Raw genomic sequence first — 17,677 nt, 5'->3', positions numbered from 1 at the left:
CCGCTTCCAATGGTGGTCCTTGGGGAGATCGTTTCCCTCGCTCTTCTGCTTCGTCTAGCAGATGTGGGTATTTCTTGTATACCTGTTCGCTTTTGATAGGCAAGTCCCCTTCAGACTGGCTTCGCCTGAGGGCGTGAACTTGCTCTGCGTCTCTGAAGTGTATCCTGGGCGAGGATCGGGGAAACAACTGATTCTGGTGTTTCTTTTTCCAGTGGAGCTTGCAGTCATCTTTGCTGCAATACTCCCAGTAGACATACGCGTGCCAGGGATGATCAGTCTCTGTTGCGTCTGTCGTTGATAGTTCCCGCTGTCCTCTCACCCATGCACTATCTTCCCTCGGAGGCGTGGAGAACGTGTCTAGTTGCTCCATGGCTCTCCTTTCGATGCGTGGAGTGGGTCTCGCATTTTCCCGTCGGAGCATATCTCTGGCTTTCTCGTCGTACTTCTTCAGGGCTCTCCTGCGGTCCTGGTAGTAAAGTTCGACGCTTTTCATATACTTCAGTTTAGCCATATGCTCAACATCCTTCTCCAGTTCTTCCGCTTCTTGGGCTTCCAACTTAGCTACGTCTTGGGACGTGCCAAGCAGCCTGCGGGTATTCGTTAGTTGGTCGTAGTATCTCCAGAGGTCATCCTTGCAGTCGTCCACCTTGCATTTTAACGGAAGTCCCTGTAACAGGTTCCCGTAGAGGTCTTTAAGCATGGGGATTTTCCTCTGGCCATTGGGCTTGTCTCGTTCGGCCCTAATCTTCGCGTGGGACTCTTAGGACTCTTCTCATCATCCTGCGAGTCCATCACGTGCCTAGTGGACTCCTGGGAACTCACTCGAGTCCTCAGAGTCCTGGACTCTTAGGACTCTTCTCATCATCCTGCGAGTCCGTCACGTGATACTTTCGGAATTACTATTCCCCGCTGCCCCTCCAGGTACCAGGGCCGGTCTCATGCGACCTCCCTCCTTCCTGTCCTGTAGTTGGCCAGCCTTCTTGTTCCGTCGTAACACTCATGTAGCATCACATGATATGGTCAGGTAGGGCGAAAAATGGTATAATAGGGCCCTAATTTCCTACCAACGTAAAACCTGTAGGGCATGGCAACAACAACAGTACTAATTCATTGCTAATGCATTATTCACAATGGATGGGATAATTTCACTACCTCAACTAGACCTATGGTCTAATACTGTTAGTATTGATAGTAGTCTTCAATTTGAGGATGAAAGATATCGGGAAGAACAACTTGTCACTGAAGAAGGAGAAGAGGCGGAGAAGGTAAGAGCCGCCTAATATATACTTAATGCATTACTAATGCATTAAGATCGAAACAACCACAGTTATTTCAAGCGATTGTTAGCGACAAAGCAACCCGGGTAATGAAGGTAAACTATACAACAGATTTACCAGAATACCCTGAAACATCTGAAAATGGGGTCGCCTATATCATCAATACTTCCTCAATGACACCAGAAGTAGTTGATGCTATGTGTAATAATGTGTGTTCTTCAGTAATGTGTTCTTAATGCATTATTAATGCATTATAGGTCTAATATTGCCATAAACAACTTCAGCCACCAAAGCCAACACACTGCAGTGTCCTTAACAATGCTTATTGTAAAAGGATGACTAATGCATTAATAATGTATTAGTAATGTATTAATCTCAGTGTGAAGTTGAAAGTGAAGTTGAACTAGAATTGAAAAGGCTTCATTCCGAGTGGGCGTTCAGTAAGGAGTTTGTAGGCCTTATAGGCCGCCTGTTGTGGTTGTTAGTATAATTATTAGGGCTCGGCATGGATGCAAATTTTTCTCAATCCGTATCTGTATTCATGGGTTTTGAAGGCCCTTATATTCAATCCGTGATAATATTCATAGAAGATTAAAACTATTCATATTCATATTCGTCGTATTCATGAATATTTGTGAATATATTCATGAATGCTTGGCAATGCGTTAGTGGTATGCACGTGCCATAATTGAGGCCGTAAAATCATGTAAAGGAGGGGTAAGTTATATTTGTTTTGTGTTATAATCATGACAAAACCCCATAACTTCTCTTTTTTATTCTTCGCTCTATTTAGGATATATTCATATTATCTAAATATGAATCCGTCTAATTCTCCCCTAGCACGGCGCACACGTCATCGAGAAATTGATTTTCATACATTAAATGATGGAAGTGACGAAGAATATGACTCTGATGTCATATCACGAGTTAAACGACCACGAAACGCCCAAAAACAAGCCCAAATCTCTCAAGATTTATCACTTTTAAGAGAAGAAGATGATAATATCTCACCACATGATTCAGCTTCGCAAGTTCAAGCCTCACACCCTCTACATACAGAAGAGAAAAATACCATTACTACATTACAGAATCAGCTAGATGTTGAGTGCTCTACTATTGACTTTTCACTTGATGCATGGACAAGTACCAATCATTGTGGAATGCTAGGTGTAATTGGCCATTGGCTGTCAAAAGACTTTCAATATCATGAGTCAGTCCTTGAGTTTGCAGAGATCCCTGGATGACATAGTGGAGAGAATATGGCTGAAATGATATTCTCATTATGTCAGGAGTTGAATCTTAATTCAAAGCTACTTGCGATCACTGCAGATAATGCGGATAACAATGGCATACTATGTTCTCATTTATATGAGCTACTATCTCATAACAACATTATGCAATATATTGAGGAGCCAAACCTCTCTATCTGTCACGGTTCACCAAGGCATAGGGCGCCAGTTGGGTATTATGAATTAAACTCAATCTAGAGAAGAAAGGAAAGAGAAGAGGAGCACTCGAGCAGTGGCTCGATCTATATACAGCTATATTGTTGTGGAGTGAATTCTCTTTAGCGAGACCAGTTCTGAGAATTCACTCCACAACTGAAAACTTCGCTCCAACCCCAGAAAGATCCCCACACCCCTGAACCCCCACTCGAGCTGCAAGGCGCACTTGATATCGTAACACTATCTGCTTGAAGGAGATGCTAGCTATGTATGCTGTCTTGCACATGTTCTCAATTTAATTGTGAAAGACATCTTACAAAGTTTAAAGTCAGGGGATATGAAGACTGCAGTTGATACTTGCAACGCTATGGCAAAGGGAACCCCTTTTCCATCAGGCATCGCTGCACTTGCACGACTTAGACTTATTATAGTCTGGATGAATCGTAGTGCAGTTCGTCGGCAAAATTGGAAGACTGTGTGTACAGTTAACAACCTTCCAACAAATATGATTGAGTATGATGTTGATACACGATGGAACTCAACTTTCCGGATGATTGATGACGCCCTTAAGTCATCAAAGCAATTCACACTCTTTTGCAATTATAATTCAACTGCTATTCCCCTATTTGAAAAAGCTGATTGGGAGTGGCTTGAGAAAATCACGCCTTGCGCCCATCCGCAATAATGATTGCTTCTCAATCGATTGAGCCAAAGAAAAAAACAACCATCGAAGATCAAAACTGAGTGCAAAACATAACAAGCAAGTTAATGAGTTCTCAAAGCATATATCACAGGCGTCACCACAAATAAGCATGTCAGTCTACCTCTATTTTGAGTGTAAGAGCTTTTTGAGGATGCAATTGACCAAAAGGGGGACTTTGCAAGCTTAGATGATGATATCTCAAAGGCTGTGCAGGTTGGGCTAAGAAAGTACGAAAAGTATTACGCATATATGGATTATGGGTCAAATATTCATTACATTGCGATGATGCTTGATCCACAACTCAAATTTGAGATGCTGAAAGAGGAATTTGAAGACGAAGATGCGACAAATGTTGTCAAGGAGCAAATACGGACCTACCTTCATGATCATTATTCAACTCCTCCTCTGAGCGATGAGCTGGTACTCCCACCATTACTCAATCTGAAAACAATGACATCTCAACCTGAGCTAGATCCATATAAGCGTATGCTTGAGCGCTTTGGCAAAAAGAAGACCACAGTGAAGGTGTCTGATATTGGTATATATCTTGATTCACCACCAGTGGCTGTTAGTGATGCAAAGTCAACTGATTGGCTCCCAAAGTGGTGGGATTCTCATAAGGGAGAATATCTGCTAATGGCACATGTTGCACGCGATTTCCTTGCAATTCCCATTACAGAGGTTAGTTGTGAGCGCCCTTTCAACCAAAATACAGACTTATTAGGTTTACGTCGGCATAGTCTAAGTAGTGAAACTATGAGGACTCTAACACTACTTCGTGCGATGTGGGAGAGGGATTTGAGTAAAGGGGGGCGTTAAGGCTAGGGCTGCATTCTATGACCTCAATGAATTCAGTTTCTAACTACAGTCTATCTAATTTGTTCAATCCGCGGATTGAATGGATTGGCATCCATATCCGTTAGTAAAAATCATAATTTGTATTCATATTCATACTCATACTTTTTGGAATCTAACAATTTGTATTCATATTCACGGATGCACGGATTTGACGGATAAATTGGTCATCCGTGCCGAGCCCTAAGAATTATCAATCCATTGGTAATGTATTATTCATACATTATCGTCAAGCTTGATGGGCGCCATCGTGGTGGCGGAGGTGGTGGAGTTGGTGCTGTTGTTGACGGGGTCGAAGGTCAGAAGTTGAAGATTTATCTGTGGGGGGGTCAGCCGAGGTTTTGGCGGTTGTGGAGCGGGTCACCTGAGGTTGGCGGAAAGATCGGGCCACCTACGTTCTGATCAAGCAATTGATCTATCGAGCTATATAAACTAGTAAACCCCACTATCTCCAGTTTCTCGCTGTGATAGGCCTGATAATCGATGTTCGTGTGTCAGGATTATGGACTCAATTTAATACAGTACGTATGAATGCAGTCCATAATTATGCGTGGAGCTTCCCCAGATTTCGGGGGCAATTGCGGGGTCTCCACTAAATACCGTCATGAACTGACAACGAAAGGCCTTGAACGTCATGGTCTATAAAAATACCATTATTATTCTAGGGACATTCCTATATGTTGCTTGAGGGGCTGATGTGTGAGTTATTCGGATGCACGCAATTCATGCACACGGAACGAATGGATGAGAGTAGTCTCAAGGCTGTCATGGTGTTTTATTAAAGTCATGAGTGGTCATGGCTACAGCAAGAATGTAACGTGGCAGATCCTGGAACACTTCTGTGATCCTACTCCCCTTGTGCAACTCGTCCTCTCTCACTCCTATCCATCCACCAAGGTACGTCAAGTCTGTTCAATGTCGTCCCTCGCCAATTCGAAGCCTTAGGACCCTTACAGGGCCACGGCAACGCCCAAGAGCGCCATTGCTACGCCGCCGAATGCAGTGGCCATGGCAGCCGCACCGCCAGTCGAGGAGCTAGGCGCCTTGGCCCCACCGGTTGTCATTGAGGCAGGGCCAGCGGTGGTGCTGACATCGCTTGGGACCATTGTGTCACTGGGGTCCCCTGAGGTGCCTGGTGCAGAAGTAGTTCCGGTAGAGGTGCTTCGCTCGGAGGTGATGGTGGGTGCACCACTTGATTCAGAGCTCTTGGAGTGGGTGGCTGTGCTGCCCGTCGTTGCCTTCGCAGAGCCAGACAGCGTGGCGAAGTAGGAGGAGCATGCCGCGCTTCCGGCAGCAATGACGGCAGGAAGCTCCTCGGGGGAGCATGAGCTCAAGAGGCAAGAGGTACCGGCGATGCCAATTTCGATTTGCTTGGCGGAAGTGCAGGCGCAAGCGTTGTCACCAGGAGTGCATGATGCGGCGACGATGGCGGAGGAGAGACAGGCGGTTGCGCAGTCGGGGATAGCTTGGGCGTGGATGAGAACGGGGAGGAGAGGAACGGATAGCACGGAAAGCTTCATTCTGACGGGAGTGCGATTGTTGGTTGTAATGTCAGATGGAGAGTTCAATTATCAACGCCGGTATAGGTTGGAAGAGTAGAAACAGGGGGGGGGGATGTGGGTTGGAGAGGACGGTAGATGGGAGAAAGGAAAGGAGGAGAAGGAAACGAGCAAGGTAATATATTGGCTTACTTGCGGGTTGGGGAAGTGTTGGGCCGTGGTGCCTGGGTGGCTACTGTGTGGTACATGCACTGCCATTATCACAGCACTGTTGCACGAGTACACAGCTTGTAATTGCATGGGTATACAGTAATAAAAGAGTATAAGACAACACTCATAGGATAACTTCACAGGACTGTGAGATTTCACACAAGCAGAGAACTCAGAGTATATACTTTACTACATATGGGCAATGTGCACAGTGGCAGAGTGGAAGGGTCCTTGCAAGTCGGAGCAATTACCTACCCTACCCCTGTTTGCGGGGAAGCAAGCCCTTTGCGAGGATATAAAATAAATACAAAAAATACACTGTTGGGTCTTGCCCGAGATCGAATCGGGGACCTCTCGCAAACATTGCTGTAGGGTGTACCCTAAGCGAGAATCATACCACTAGACCACAAGACCCGTTTTAGTAATTGGATGCTTCCTTTTAGTACATATATACGAATAAGGCACTACAACCAGCAAAAAACACCCCCAACGTACCTACTTGAAACCAAAACCTTCTCCAACAACAAACAAGAAAGCTACCCTATATGAGGGAAACTGGGGCATAACCTAAACATGACTTGCAACTGTTGTTGTTCTATTTGACTCACAGTATCTGCTACCGGTGCGGTTTAGATTGGTGGGATGGTGGGATGGTGACTTTCTGCCATGACATACCGCCCACAGCCGGGCCATAAATGTAGCCTTGAGGGCTATATTCTTTCCTCATTACTCCACCGACCTGACTTGCCAATCACGGAAGCAAGAATCCTATCAAAATGTCAACGCCAGAAGATCCAGAACCCCTATATACTGTTATAGTCAGGGTGCCATTCCCCCGAGATAACTTTGTGGATCCTCCACCGGTATGTTGCCCGTCCTCCCTTCCTGGCATCTGTCTGACCTCTTTGTGAAGGTTGCCTGGGATGCATCGAAAGATAGGTCGCTGTGGAAGATCCTCTCCAAGACACCCAAGAACAACGAGATGAATTGGAACACACTGGCTGAGAGTTATGATGTGTCTTTATCGTTCCTACTCCAGCAAGCAGCATACCTCTATGACCGTCAATTTTCCCAAGTTAGGGCCCAGCTTCGAAAGGTTGGCGCATCAAAGAACATGGTTCAATCACCTATACTGGGTACAGAAAGCACTGGTGGCGAGACCATGGTAAGAACGGCATCTGGCGGTAGCCAACAACAAACTCCATCCTCTCTCTCGATTCGGAGAGATTCTCCTGCAGCAAATGGAGACGGCAGCGTTCAACAACCCACCGGGCGGGCTGGTGCCCCCCAAATAAGCCGCACATCGTCATCAAACACGGCAATCCAGATTCAAAGTCGACACACTATCATCCCCTCAAGCCCCCACACCGCGAAGGCCGAACTACATGGCCGGTCCATGTCACCTCTGTCAAGGGCACGGAGGCTGTCCAATACAATCAACACCGCACACCCGCATGTTTCTTCACGCCCTACCCCACTTTCACCAACGTCTGTACTCGAGTCAGGTTCAGAAGGCTCCTCCTCAGACTCGGACCTCCCAGTTCAGAGTCGAATGCTACGTCGTCCACCCCGTCGTCTCCACCACTCTGAAGATGGCGATGATGACGAAGATTCGCCTACATTCCTCCCATTTACCGCCACAACTAAACCTCCCGCCGCCTATAACCCAAGCGCAACCGCTGCGCAAGAAAACGCGATTGGAGGTTCACATCGCAAGAAAATATCCGATGCCGTGCTTCGGTCACATACATCTGATTCTTCGGCCAGCTCGACCGCGCAGAACCATCCGCCCAGCCATAGAGATGCGAAGCAGGTCCGGGGCTTGGCTGGCGCAAGTCCGATTCCCGGTCGCAGAACCGCGGAACTAGCAGGGAGGAGTCCCGTAAGTACAGGCAAGGAACAGGGGATGGGGAGAGAGAGCGATGGGACACCAAGTATGGGTAGTAGTTTCAGCGACCTTGATGGTGAGTTTGTCCAATGTATGCCGCTATTAGAGGCCGTTACTGACACATTCTTGGATAGATGCCTCCGTGACTCAATCCGCGCTCGAAGAGGCGCTGCTCAGTAATATGCAGCACGGTGGCATGGCAAGCAAGATGAGCACTCTTAGTCATGCATTCCGCAGCAGGTATCTGTAATTATAGTTTTTTGGTTAAGTATTTCACAAGTGGACGGATCACACAAGCGAGAGGATGGATCACTGAACTTCCAGTTAAAATCAAAATTTTTACAAGATAATAACTTAACAACTTTATAATTACGTAGGTCGTGGTGTAACCGGCTACATGGTGTAACGTAGGTCGTGGGGATAACGTAAGTCGTGGCGTAACGTAGGTCGTGGCCATACCGGGGCCATGGCCATAACGTAAGTCGTGGCGTAAGCGGCGATCTGGCGTAAGCAGCGATAAGTACCCTTATATACAACTTTGTATGGAAAGGTACTTCTACATCCAAAACTAAAACCTTAAATAGCTCCATGGATAAAAATCGTTAGGCTTAGCTGTTCAATATTTAGGTTCTATATATAGGCCTTTACCTAATATAAAAACGCTAGTATTGCTAGTGTCTTTTTGCAATGCTAATTTAAGGGTTAAGTTTTCCTCATACAAATATTTGTATGAGCAATCTTCTCCTACTAATAGAAGCATAATAATCACACTAGCAATACTAGCGTTTTTATATTAGGTAAAGGCCTATATATAGAACCTAAATATTGAACAGCTAAGCCTAACGATTTTTATCCATGGAGCTATTTAAGGTTTTAGTTTTGGATGTAGAAGTACCTTTCCATACAAAGTTGTATATAAGGGTACTTATCGCCGCTTACGCCAGATCGCCGCTTACGCCACGACTTACGTTACTGGGATGGTGGGGTAAGCCACCCCTTCAAAATATGAGCAGCTTCAAAAAAATTGAAAATAGTTCTACCATTACCATGCTAATTCATCTATATCACTGTCAAATAGCTCCTCCTCACTCCCATCATCAATTAGATCAATTATAGATGTTGTAACTTGTGGAGTTGTTGATATTTTCGACTTTTGTGATGTAGCTGTTGTTGCTGCTTCTGCTTCTGCTACTTGCGACCGCAACTCCTCAGTTGTGATGTGGAATTGACCCTTTAAAACTACTCTCTTACCCTTATTTTGTACTCTGCGCTTCTGAATAATTGAGCGCAAGTTATCCATCTCTCTTTGCTGTAGTATGTGGCGTGCGTTAAGCCTCTCTGTCTCATCTGCTAACTTATGAATATATCGCTTTGTAGCGACTTATTGTAGAAGAGAGAACTGTATTTGCTTTGTGAAGTGTCTGAAAATGAGGAGGACTGCTATTCAAAAATACTTTCTCAAAAATATCATGCTCTGTTGGAGTCCTTGGCCGTTCTAAGGGTGCGTCTGTTGTAGGAAGTGTAGCTGCGCGTATGACTGTCTGTGGCTGGAATGGCTGTAACCCACTCCCTCTCCAAGCAGAAGCTATATTTGAATTTGAAAATGCAGCTGCTCTTGCTTGTAACTATGTATGCATCCATCCATTCTGCTTTCTGTATGCGTAGGAGCTGCACCTCATTAAGGTGTGAGAGGGCTGTTGTGAGGTGTCTTTTCAAAGGTCCAAAAATTGCAACATCAAGTGGTTGGAGTATATGTGAGGTATGTGGAGGTAGTATAAGGAGCGATATGCGATTCTGTATGCAGTGTGATATGAAGCTCCCACTTATATGGCTGTCATGGCCATCACAAATAAGGAGCCTTTGTTGTAGTTGTCCATTTGGAAGTGTTGCTTTTGCTCTTGTAGAAGGCTCAAAAACGCGTTTTAGCCACTCATATCCATGAAGATTGCTTGTCCATCCTTTTGTATTTGCAGAGAAGTGCCATTTGCTTATAACGTCCTTTGGAATCCAGCTCTGTAGTACATTCTGTCCCTTGAAGATAATGAGGGGGTCGGTGGTTGTTCCATCCATGCAGATGCACTCAACAGCAGAGACCTCTTCCTCAGACATGTCTATTACAATCTGACAAGTGCACGCATTGTGTCCAGTCTCTCCACACTTCCCACAGCGGCATGCACACATTTCTTCCCTTGGCTTGCGACCACTTCTCGCCCTTATTTCCTGCTCTACTTGCTGCACAACATCCCTCTCATCCTGTAGACCCTGCGCATCCTGTTGAGTAAGTGATCCTCCTTGCTGTAGACGTGATTTTTTAGCCCTCCGGCTCTTGCTTATTACTTCATTTGCCTGTCGGAGGTTCTGGTTCTCTGCCTTTAACAATGCTAATTGATGCATTATTTGCGATGCACCCTTTGTAAACTGGTCAACAGCTGCATAGATTGAGGTTGGAGAGCTATTCTGATGATGCGCAATTCAGTTTTTAATGAAGGTAGACTGTGATGAGGCTTCAATTGGGTTATTTGGTGTTTGGGAAACCCAAGGTTGAGCAGTACCCGGGCGGGAGCTTTGAGGTGTTGGTGTCTTTAACTTAAGATCAAGTGCAGATATCACTCTCTCAGGGTCGAATGGAAGAAGCCCTGCTCCTCGGAACCCACCCTGAATGTTGCTTTCAGTCATTGCAGTGTTAAAGGCAGCGTGGAAGGCAGGAAAGAAGTCATCCTTAGTAATGTAAATAATATGAGCCCGCATCATATCTTCAATTTGCCGACCGTAAGCTCTCTTTAATGGGCCAAAACAGCCAACATCAAGTGGTTGGAGTATATGGGAAGAGTGAGCAGGCATACAAAGCGTAATAATGTTGTGTTCCTTGCAGTATTCCTCAAACTCATCTGAGTGGTGGCTCTCATGACCATCAAGGACTAAGAGGCGATAACCACCAACACTCCGGGTCTTTGTATGCTTCTCAAAATGCTGAATCCAATCCATGCCTCTCTCGTTTGTAGTCCAGCCATTTTCTGTAACAGCAATTACCCAATCGCTTGGAAATCCACTGTTCTCATACCAAGATGCAAGGTGGTTTTTGCCTGCAACAATGACAAATGGCGGCACTGCCCAACCTTGAGAACTAACACCTTGGATTACTGTAACCCATTCCCGATTGCCAGGCTGTACCTTCTTTGCTTTTGTATGCCCGTCTGAGCTTGTCACAACCATAGCAGTTGAGATAACGCCCATCATAAACCCAATCTCATCAAAGTTGTAGGTATCTGCTTCATTGATGCCATATTTTGAAATTGTGTTGGTAGAAGCTCAAACCAACAACGGATGACTTCTGGGTCCTCGCACTTAGCCCTCTGGTAGTCGTATTTGCGCTGGAAGCGTGTCCAGAGCTCTACACGCCGCTTAACAAAGTTTGAAGCCCAACGCGACCCGACGCGTGGCGCGTCACATGTTGCAAGTAGCCGATTTGCCATTCTTCAACAATAGACAACTGAGGAGGAAATCCTTTTGTAGCTAGGTCGAGTATGTATTGAACAAGGACTGATTCCTCTAGATTTGTCAATTTCCGTGAGTTGGCTTGGATATCGCGTTGTGAAGGTATGCCTAGTAATCAACGACCTAGCTTACAGTGGTCCACAGAAAAGTCCTAGCTACAGCTCGAAGGCGTAACTTTGGGTCGCTTTGTAGAGCTTGGATAGCTAGCAGTAATTGCCTTTCATCGTTTTTTGGCAGCATGTTTTGTTGTGGAGGAATTTAACATTTAGTTGGGGGTTATTGTCACCTGGCCGGTTCGCTTGTTTGGCCGGTTCGCTATACATGTACGTTATTCCCCCCTTAATACTAATGTAATGGTGTATTATAAATTAATATAATTGAAGTAATAGCATCATACTACAGTATTAACTATATTAAGGTATATATGATAGGGTAGAACAGTAGTAAATGGTCATGGTGTGGTAGAAATGTAGCGTTGAGAGGCATACTCTGTCATTGTGATTTTGGAAATTTCACTCAGCTTCGCCGCTATTTACCATACAAATACCGGTAGTAGCGAAAGGTGCGGAACTGGCTACAATCACGATGAGAATCGTAATTTTGGACCGTCATTGTAGTAGCCAATAGTGGTGTTAAATTACGTGGTGGCCCCATAACTTTATGGGAGAGTGTTGATGGTACCAAAACTGCAGCGAAGCCTACAGTAATACAGCACCTACAACCAGAACACAGGCTTCTACAGGCTTCTACCGTTCACCCTAGCACTTGTTTTATATCGCTACATAGGTATTGTATGGTAATACAGCATATAAGAGCCCATTTACAGCTTTTTACGAAGGTTGAGCTGTATACGGTCACTGCCACTGAGCAGAGTCGCTGAAGCTACGGTTGAGGTGGCACCGACGTTGCGACTGTGGGGGCTACGGCCCAATTCGGAGGAGTGGGTGCAGGGGTAGTTGCGGCCTGAGGCAGTGCAAAAATCGCTCATCGTGAATCTGGGGTGGTGAAGGTTATATTCTTGGGCAAAAACTCTATATACCCAGTTCCATCCCACGTGACCTGCCCAAGCCCAATCTAGAAACTCCCCCCATTCTCATATGTGCCTGGCATGTCTGAGCCAGCCCCGACGATGAGCAAAGGAAGCTCGTCGTTGGGGCTGGCTCGGACACGCCAGGCACAGCCCTCCTCGGGACAAACGGCGGTTGCCCCATCTTTGTCCCTCCTCTGGAGCCGCCAGGAGAACTTCTCCTTGACAGCCCAGTCATCCAGGGCGTGGGACCAAGCGTCCAAGTCAAGGAACTCGCTACTGTTGACAGGGGCAGCAAGTTCGGCAAGGAGGCAGGGGCAGGGGAGGTGGGGGAGTTTGTGCCTCACGTGAGGGCTTCTGAGGGGGGTTTCGAGGGGGTCGGAGGAGGGAGGGAGCCTGGGAGGTGTCAGCGGGGTTCTGTGGTGGACGGGAGGAGGTTTGAGGGTCTCAATTGACCCCTGACTTACTGTGCAATTGAGCATGTACTCTCAAATGAGAGTACGCCTCTCATTGGCTCGTTAACCTTTCCAAAGGAGGGTTAGCGGCCGACTGGGTAGATGGAGTTTTCTTACCAGTTTACTGGGTATATCGAGTTTTTGCCCTATATTCTTTTGCCCTTAATCCTATCCAATGGGGTCGAAAAATGGGTCGACCCCCCTAAGGTAGGTGCATACGGAGGCGTGTACCAAAAGTCCTTGCCGGGCTATCAGTGCCAAGGAATGTAGCGTTCGGGGCTAAAAATAGGGGTAAAGTCAGTAAATAGGCATCGTCAATTCATATTTTGTAGAGTAGAAGATAATACAGATATTAAATATGCCTTCATACTCTCTTGCAGCGCGAGCTCAAGCTATAGGACTCCGAGCTTATGGAGCTACATATCAGCAAATTAAAGAGAATACAAAAATTTCCGAGCGGCAAGTGCGATATTACATGGCTGAAGCACGCCGCCATGGATATAATCCAGATATCGACAAGCAATTACTCGATAAATATCTTATTGATGCCCCTCGGAACAGGACGCCCTCAGAAACTAAGTGCAAATGACGAAGAGACTCTTATAAAGAGTATAAAAATGGACCGGAACTCTCGAGAGAAGACAGCAGCAACAATTGGTTATGAAAATGGTGTGTCTACAATGACTGCTTTTCAAGTACTACAACGGCATAAACTGATAAAACGAAAGCCAACATGGAAACCAGGATTAACTAAAGCGATGAGAGAAGCACAACTACAATTCGCTCTACGATATGCACATTGGACTCTTACAGATTGGAAAAACGTTATATGGACAGATGAACATCTATTGTCCTTGGCCATCGACGTGGAGGATTTAAAGTATGGAGGACAAAAGATGAGAGATTCGAGCCATCTGTTATTCGCTCTCAATGGCACGGAGCGTCGGAATTCATGTGGTGGAGCTGTTTTACATACGATAAAAAGGGGCCATATCACATTTGGAAAAAGGAGACAGCAAAGGAGAAGAGAGAAGCAGCAATTGAAATTGAAGCATTTAATAATACAATTGAAGCACAATGCAAAGAGGAATGGGAACTTGAAAATGGAATACGTCGCCTTGGATTACGGAACTATAGAGGAAGGAAGCCAGAGTGGAAGTTTACAAAAAAGACAGGAGCAATGACCCGTGAGAAAGGAAAAGGAGGAATTGATGCATGGCGATACCGAAAAGTCATCCTTGAGCCTTTACTTCTACCGTTTGACAAGAGTGTAAGAAGGAAAGGCCAAATACTATTGTACAAGAAGATAAAGCACCATCTCATGCGTCAAAGTGGCAAAAGGCTGTCTTTGATAGGTTTGATATTCAACGGCTACTATGGCCAGGTAATTCGCCTGACCTTAATATGATTGAGCCTTGTTGGCCATTTATGAAGCAGGTTACTACTCGTAAAGGGCCTCCTACAACTCAGAAGACTGCAGAAATTGTGTGGAAAAAGGCATGGGAGGAGCTTGAACAACGGAGAATACAGGCGTGGATTGAGAGGATTCCACGCCATATTCAAGAGGTTATTGAGAATCAATTATAATAGTTAATAGTTCCTACGTGCCTTGCCATGTGTAGATATATCACTAACCCCTTCCTTATATCCATTTCCTCCTTGGAGTCTATTTTATGAAGCTACAGGTGCAAGTATCGTGAGTGCTCATTTTGACAGGAGTAGGCTATACCCCTGCCCGGCAAGGACTTTTGGTACACGCCTCCGTATGGTCAGCTGAGAATTCGACGATCAGCATGATATTACTCTATTAGGCCGTGCCCCCATAACCCTGCATTAGCCCCATACTAACTCTACACTAGTTTTACGCTAGTACTAAAACTACTACTTGCAATCATGCCATGCAATTACGGCTGAAAACCTCCTAATACCGCCAGTACGCCACGACTTACGTTAACTGTACCGTAGCGCCCGCTAGAGTGCCCTCCGTGGTCCTGTCCTGTCGCGCCTGTAGCTTCTGGTCGAATTAGGAAGGATTAATTCCCTCTTCTCAACACCAGCCTCCCCTCCCACTCTCTTACCTCTCCTCTTCATCCTTCGCAGGCTGGGAACATTTCTTTTCCCACTACACCCCACGCTGTAACAAGCTTGGAAACATCATAATTCTTTTCTGACAACCCGCTATCCTTTACAATCTTCCGTTCGTCTTTACCGTTCTCGACATTCACCCCTTGCGAACCGCTGGTGGTCTCGTTCCAAACCTCACGACATCCCATTCATCAAAATGGCGAGCAGCAGCAGACCACGAACTCCGAGCGGAGGTGTTGCGCCACCCCAGGACAAAGTACCAGCGGTTCCCGACAGCAAGAATGTGTCAACACAACAACAAGAGGCCCCAAGGAGGTCGAGCTTGGGCTTACTTCTGCGACGATCCAAGTCCGGCGACTTCGGCAGCAAGGGAAGCAAGAAACACCAAGCTCATGCGCGCGAGCTTGAATTGAAACGTCAACAATGGGAAGCCGCCAACAAGCCAGCTCCGAGCTTACCAGTCCTATACAACGGGGGTGCAGCACCAAAGCTACAGACCTTCGGTGGTGAGGATCACGGCACCGGCCACTACGAAAACGGACGCGCCTCTATGGAGCCTGGCATGAGATTGGGAAACATTGCAATTCCACCGATACCCCCAAATGGGGCTAAAAAAGGCGACTGGGTTGATCCGTATGCGCGAACTGAGAGCATGACCCACCGCGGTCGGTATAGCTACGCAAGCAGTGCCGTCAGCACCATCAACAGCCCTCGGCGTGTGAGAAGGAGGAAGGATCCCACACCATTCAAGTAAGTTTATACCGCGTAGCAATGGCTTATGACATAGTAACTGACGCATTGCAGCATTCTCATTATCGGAGCCCGTGACTCGGGCAAGACCTCATTCCTCAATTTCCTTAAGAGCTCTCTTGCACTCCCAGCAAAGAAGAGAGGCACTCGCCCAACCGACTTGCCCGAGGATGTCTTCGGGGCACAAGCAGCGAAGACAGGCAACTTCATCCCTCATTACATTGAGACTGAAATCGACGGAGAGAAGATCGGTCTCACTCTGTGGGACTCGGAGGGCCTGGATACGACTGTTGTGGACCTCCAACTTCGCGAGATGTCATCCTTCCTCGAAAGCAAGTTTGAAGAGACATTCACTGAAGAAATGAAGGTTGTCCGCGCACCGGGAGTTCAGGATACACATATTCACTGCGCCTTCCTCATCATCGACCCGGCTCGTATCGACAAGAACATCGCAACTGTGAAAGGAAGAGCCTCGAATGACCAGGGCAGCCAGGGCGATAAATATGCTCCCACTCCCCGTTTAATTGGCGGCTTGGACGAAGACCTTGATCTTTCAGTCCTCAGAACTCTCCAAGGAAAGACTACTGTTGTGCCAGTGATCTCGAAGGCCGACACTATAACGACTGCTCACATGACCCACCTTAAGAAAACTGTCTGGGACAGTCTTCGCAAAGCGAATTTGGACCCTCTCGAGGCTCTGGGACTAGATGATGACTCTGATACCGTCAAAGACTGGAACCGCATTGATGAGCAGGATGAGGATGAGGAGGGCTCGGAACACAGCGGTAACAACTCTTCGGGCCCAGACCTGCCAAATCAAAATCCAGAACCTTCCTCATCGCCTCAGTCTCAAAACCGCCGATCGTCGGGATCAATCAGGCATCACAAGCGTCAGCTGTCAAGTGAGAATATGACGGCAACTGACGAAATTCCTTATCTACCACTCTCAATTATCAGCCCAGATATCTACGAGCCTGGAGTTATTGGTCGCAAATTCCCATGGGGTTTTGCTGACCCATACAATGTAGAACATTGTGACTTTGTCCGCCTCAAGGATGCAGTCTTCTCCGAGTGGCGCGGCGAGCTACGCGAAGCAAGTAGGGAGCTATGGTACGAGGGGTGGAGAACGAGCAGACTGAAGCACCGCGAGGGCCCGGCCAGGCGATAGTCGGAAATGCTGCAAATTTCCGCAAAAAATACTTTCTATTTCGGTCTAACGGCAGGCCTTTTGTTTCCAAACTATTTTGTGTCATTTTGCATCCATGCGTCGGTCGCATTTGGCACGGCAGTCTGATGATCGAGAGCGAGCAAGCTTCGGCTACATTGTCCCTTTTCAATTTCTTTTGTGTAGGAACCTCACCCCATGAGGACTCATTGTTTGAGTGGTCCAATTGATTTGTTTCACTTACTTACGTTGCCAAGATGCAGTAAGATCTGTTTTGTTTATGACCATTCCATCGCTCGATACCATCGATCCGGCAGCGTGTGCGTGTATAGGTTGTGTTTCACAGTCTCCTTTATCTGGGGATACTGAAAATCGAGGGGCAGGCGATTTAAAGTTTGTAGTGATCGTGGCGACGAGTAGCTTAGCTGCAATCAATTGATAAAACAAAAGTCTCTGCCATTGCTTGCAACGATTCCCTATGTAAACTTAGTTAACTGGTGCTTAACTACAGTGATCCTATTAGGTTTTAGCTCAAATAGCATAACATGATTGCATATACAGTCAAACCTCGCCAAGACGATCCTCTTTTAGCCGATAACCTCTTTTGTGCGATATTTTTCCACGGACCGATACTTTTACCATACAAAATACGATTCAACGATCATCGTCTTTTCCAACCTGTTCATCGTCTTAACGTGGCCATTAGACACCCAAAATGCCTCGAAAAAGGCCGATTACAGTTGACCAGCGGCGTGCCCTTCGACACTGGGCCCACCAACAAGTTCCAAAGCCAACTCAGCGGCAGTGTATCGAATGGTTTGAA

At 46.4% G+C, this 17,677-nt stretch overlaps 5 protein-coding genes and 1 non-coding gene across 6 annotated transcripts; 4 read left to right on the top strand and 2 right to left on the bottom strand.

Annotated features, from left to right (window-relative positions):
• Positions 1-3,710: 3,710 nt before the first annotated feature.
• On the top strand, positions 3,711-4,170 carry VC83_00101 (uncharacterized protein; the record flags this gene model as incomplete). Its single annotated transcript, XM_024463797.1, has 2 exons — positions 3,711-4,113; positions 4,166-4,170. The coding sequence occupies 2 exons, from the start codon at positions 3,711-3,713 to the stop codon at positions 4,168-4,170; spliced, it is 408 nt and encodes a 135-aa protein (XP_024328206.1).
• A 1,406-nt stretch (positions 4,171-5,576) lies between these two features.
• On the top strand, positions 5,577-5,879 carry VC83_00100 (uncharacterized protein; the record flags this gene model as incomplete). The annotated part of the gene is made up of 1 exon (XM_024463796.1): positions 5,577-5,879. One exon carries the CDS (start codon positions 5,577-5,579, stop codon positions 5,877-5,879), a length of 303 nt encoding a protein of 100 aa, XP_024328347.1.
• Positions 5,880-6,312: 433 nt separating this feature from the next.
• VC83_00099 lies at positions 6,313-6,404 on the bottom strand (the record flags this gene model as incomplete). The annotated part of the gene is made up of 1 exon: positions 6,313-6,404. It is a non-coding gene; the product is annotated as a tRNA-Pro (tRNA).
• Positions 6,405-6,460: 56 nt separating this feature from the next.
• VC83_00098 (uncharacterized protein) lies at positions 6,461-8,195 on the top strand. Its single transcript, XM_024463795.1, has 3 exons — positions 6,461-6,852; positions 6,903-7,953; positions 8,012-8,195. The coding sequence occupies exons 1-3, from the start codon at positions 6,766-6,768 to the stop codon at positions 8,125-8,127; spliced, it is 1,254 nt and encodes a 417-aa protein (XP_024328691.1). The 5' UTR covers positions 6,461-6,765; the 3' UTR covers positions 8,128-8,195.
• A 4,251-nt stretch (positions 8,196-12,446) lies between these two features.
• On the bottom strand, positions 12,447-12,910 carry VC83_00097 (uncharacterized protein; the record flags this gene model as incomplete). The annotated part of the gene is made up of 2 exons (XM_024463794.1): positions 12,447-12,795; positions 12,867-12,910. The coding sequence occupies 2 exons, from the start codon at positions 12,908-12,910 to the stop codon at positions 12,447-12,449; spliced, it is 393 nt and encodes a 130-aa protein (XP_024328697.1).
• Positions 12,911-14,798: 1,888 nt separating this feature from the next.
• On the top strand, positions 14,799-17,311 carry VC83_00096 (uncharacterized protein). The gene is made up of 2 exons (XM_024463793.1): positions 14,799-15,689; positions 15,744-17,311. The coding sequence occupies exons 1-2, from the start codon at positions 15,136-15,138 to the stop codon at positions 16,855-16,857; spliced, it is 1,668 nt and encodes a 555-aa protein (XP_024328696.1). The 5' UTR covers positions 14,799-15,135; the 3' UTR covers positions 16,858-17,311.
• The last annotated feature ends 366 nt before the right edge of the window (positions 17,312-17,677 follow it).

The sequence above is a fragment of the Pseudogymnoascus destructans genome, assembly GCF_001641265.1.
Source record: "Pseudogymnoascus destructans isolate 20631-21 unplaced genomic scaffold scaffold_1, whole genome shotgun sequence".
Classification (NCBI taxonomy): domain Eukaryota; kingdom Fungi; phylum Ascomycota; class Leotiomycetes; order Thelebolales; family Thelebolaceae; genus Pseudogymnoascus; species Pseudogymnoascus destructans.
This window is presented reverse-complemented; position numbering and strand designations above follow the sequence as displayed.

Excerpts from the sequence above, each read along its gene's own strand:
- VC83_00098 (XM_024463795.1), top strand. The coding sequence starts at position 6,766 with ATGTCAACGCCAGAAGATCCAGAACCCCTATATACTGTTATAGTCAGG. Across the intron at positions 6,853-6,902 it reads ACTTTGTGGATCCTCCACCG|GTTGCCTGGGATGCATCGAA; the intron begins GTATGTTGCCCG and ends CTCTTTGTGAAG. Across the intron at positions 7,954-8,011 it reads TAGTTTCAGCGACCTTGATG|ATGCCTCCGTGACTCAATCC; the intron begins GTGAGTTTGTCC and ends ATTCTTGGATAG.
- VC83_00096 (XM_024463793.1), top strand. The coding sequence starts at position 15,136 with ATGGCGAGCAGCAGCAGACCACGAACTCCGAGCGGAGGTGTTGCGCCA. Across the intron at positions 15,690-15,743 it reads AAGGATCCCACACCATTCAA|CATTCTCATTATCGGAGCCC; the intron begins GTAAGTTTATAC and ends GACGCATTGCAG.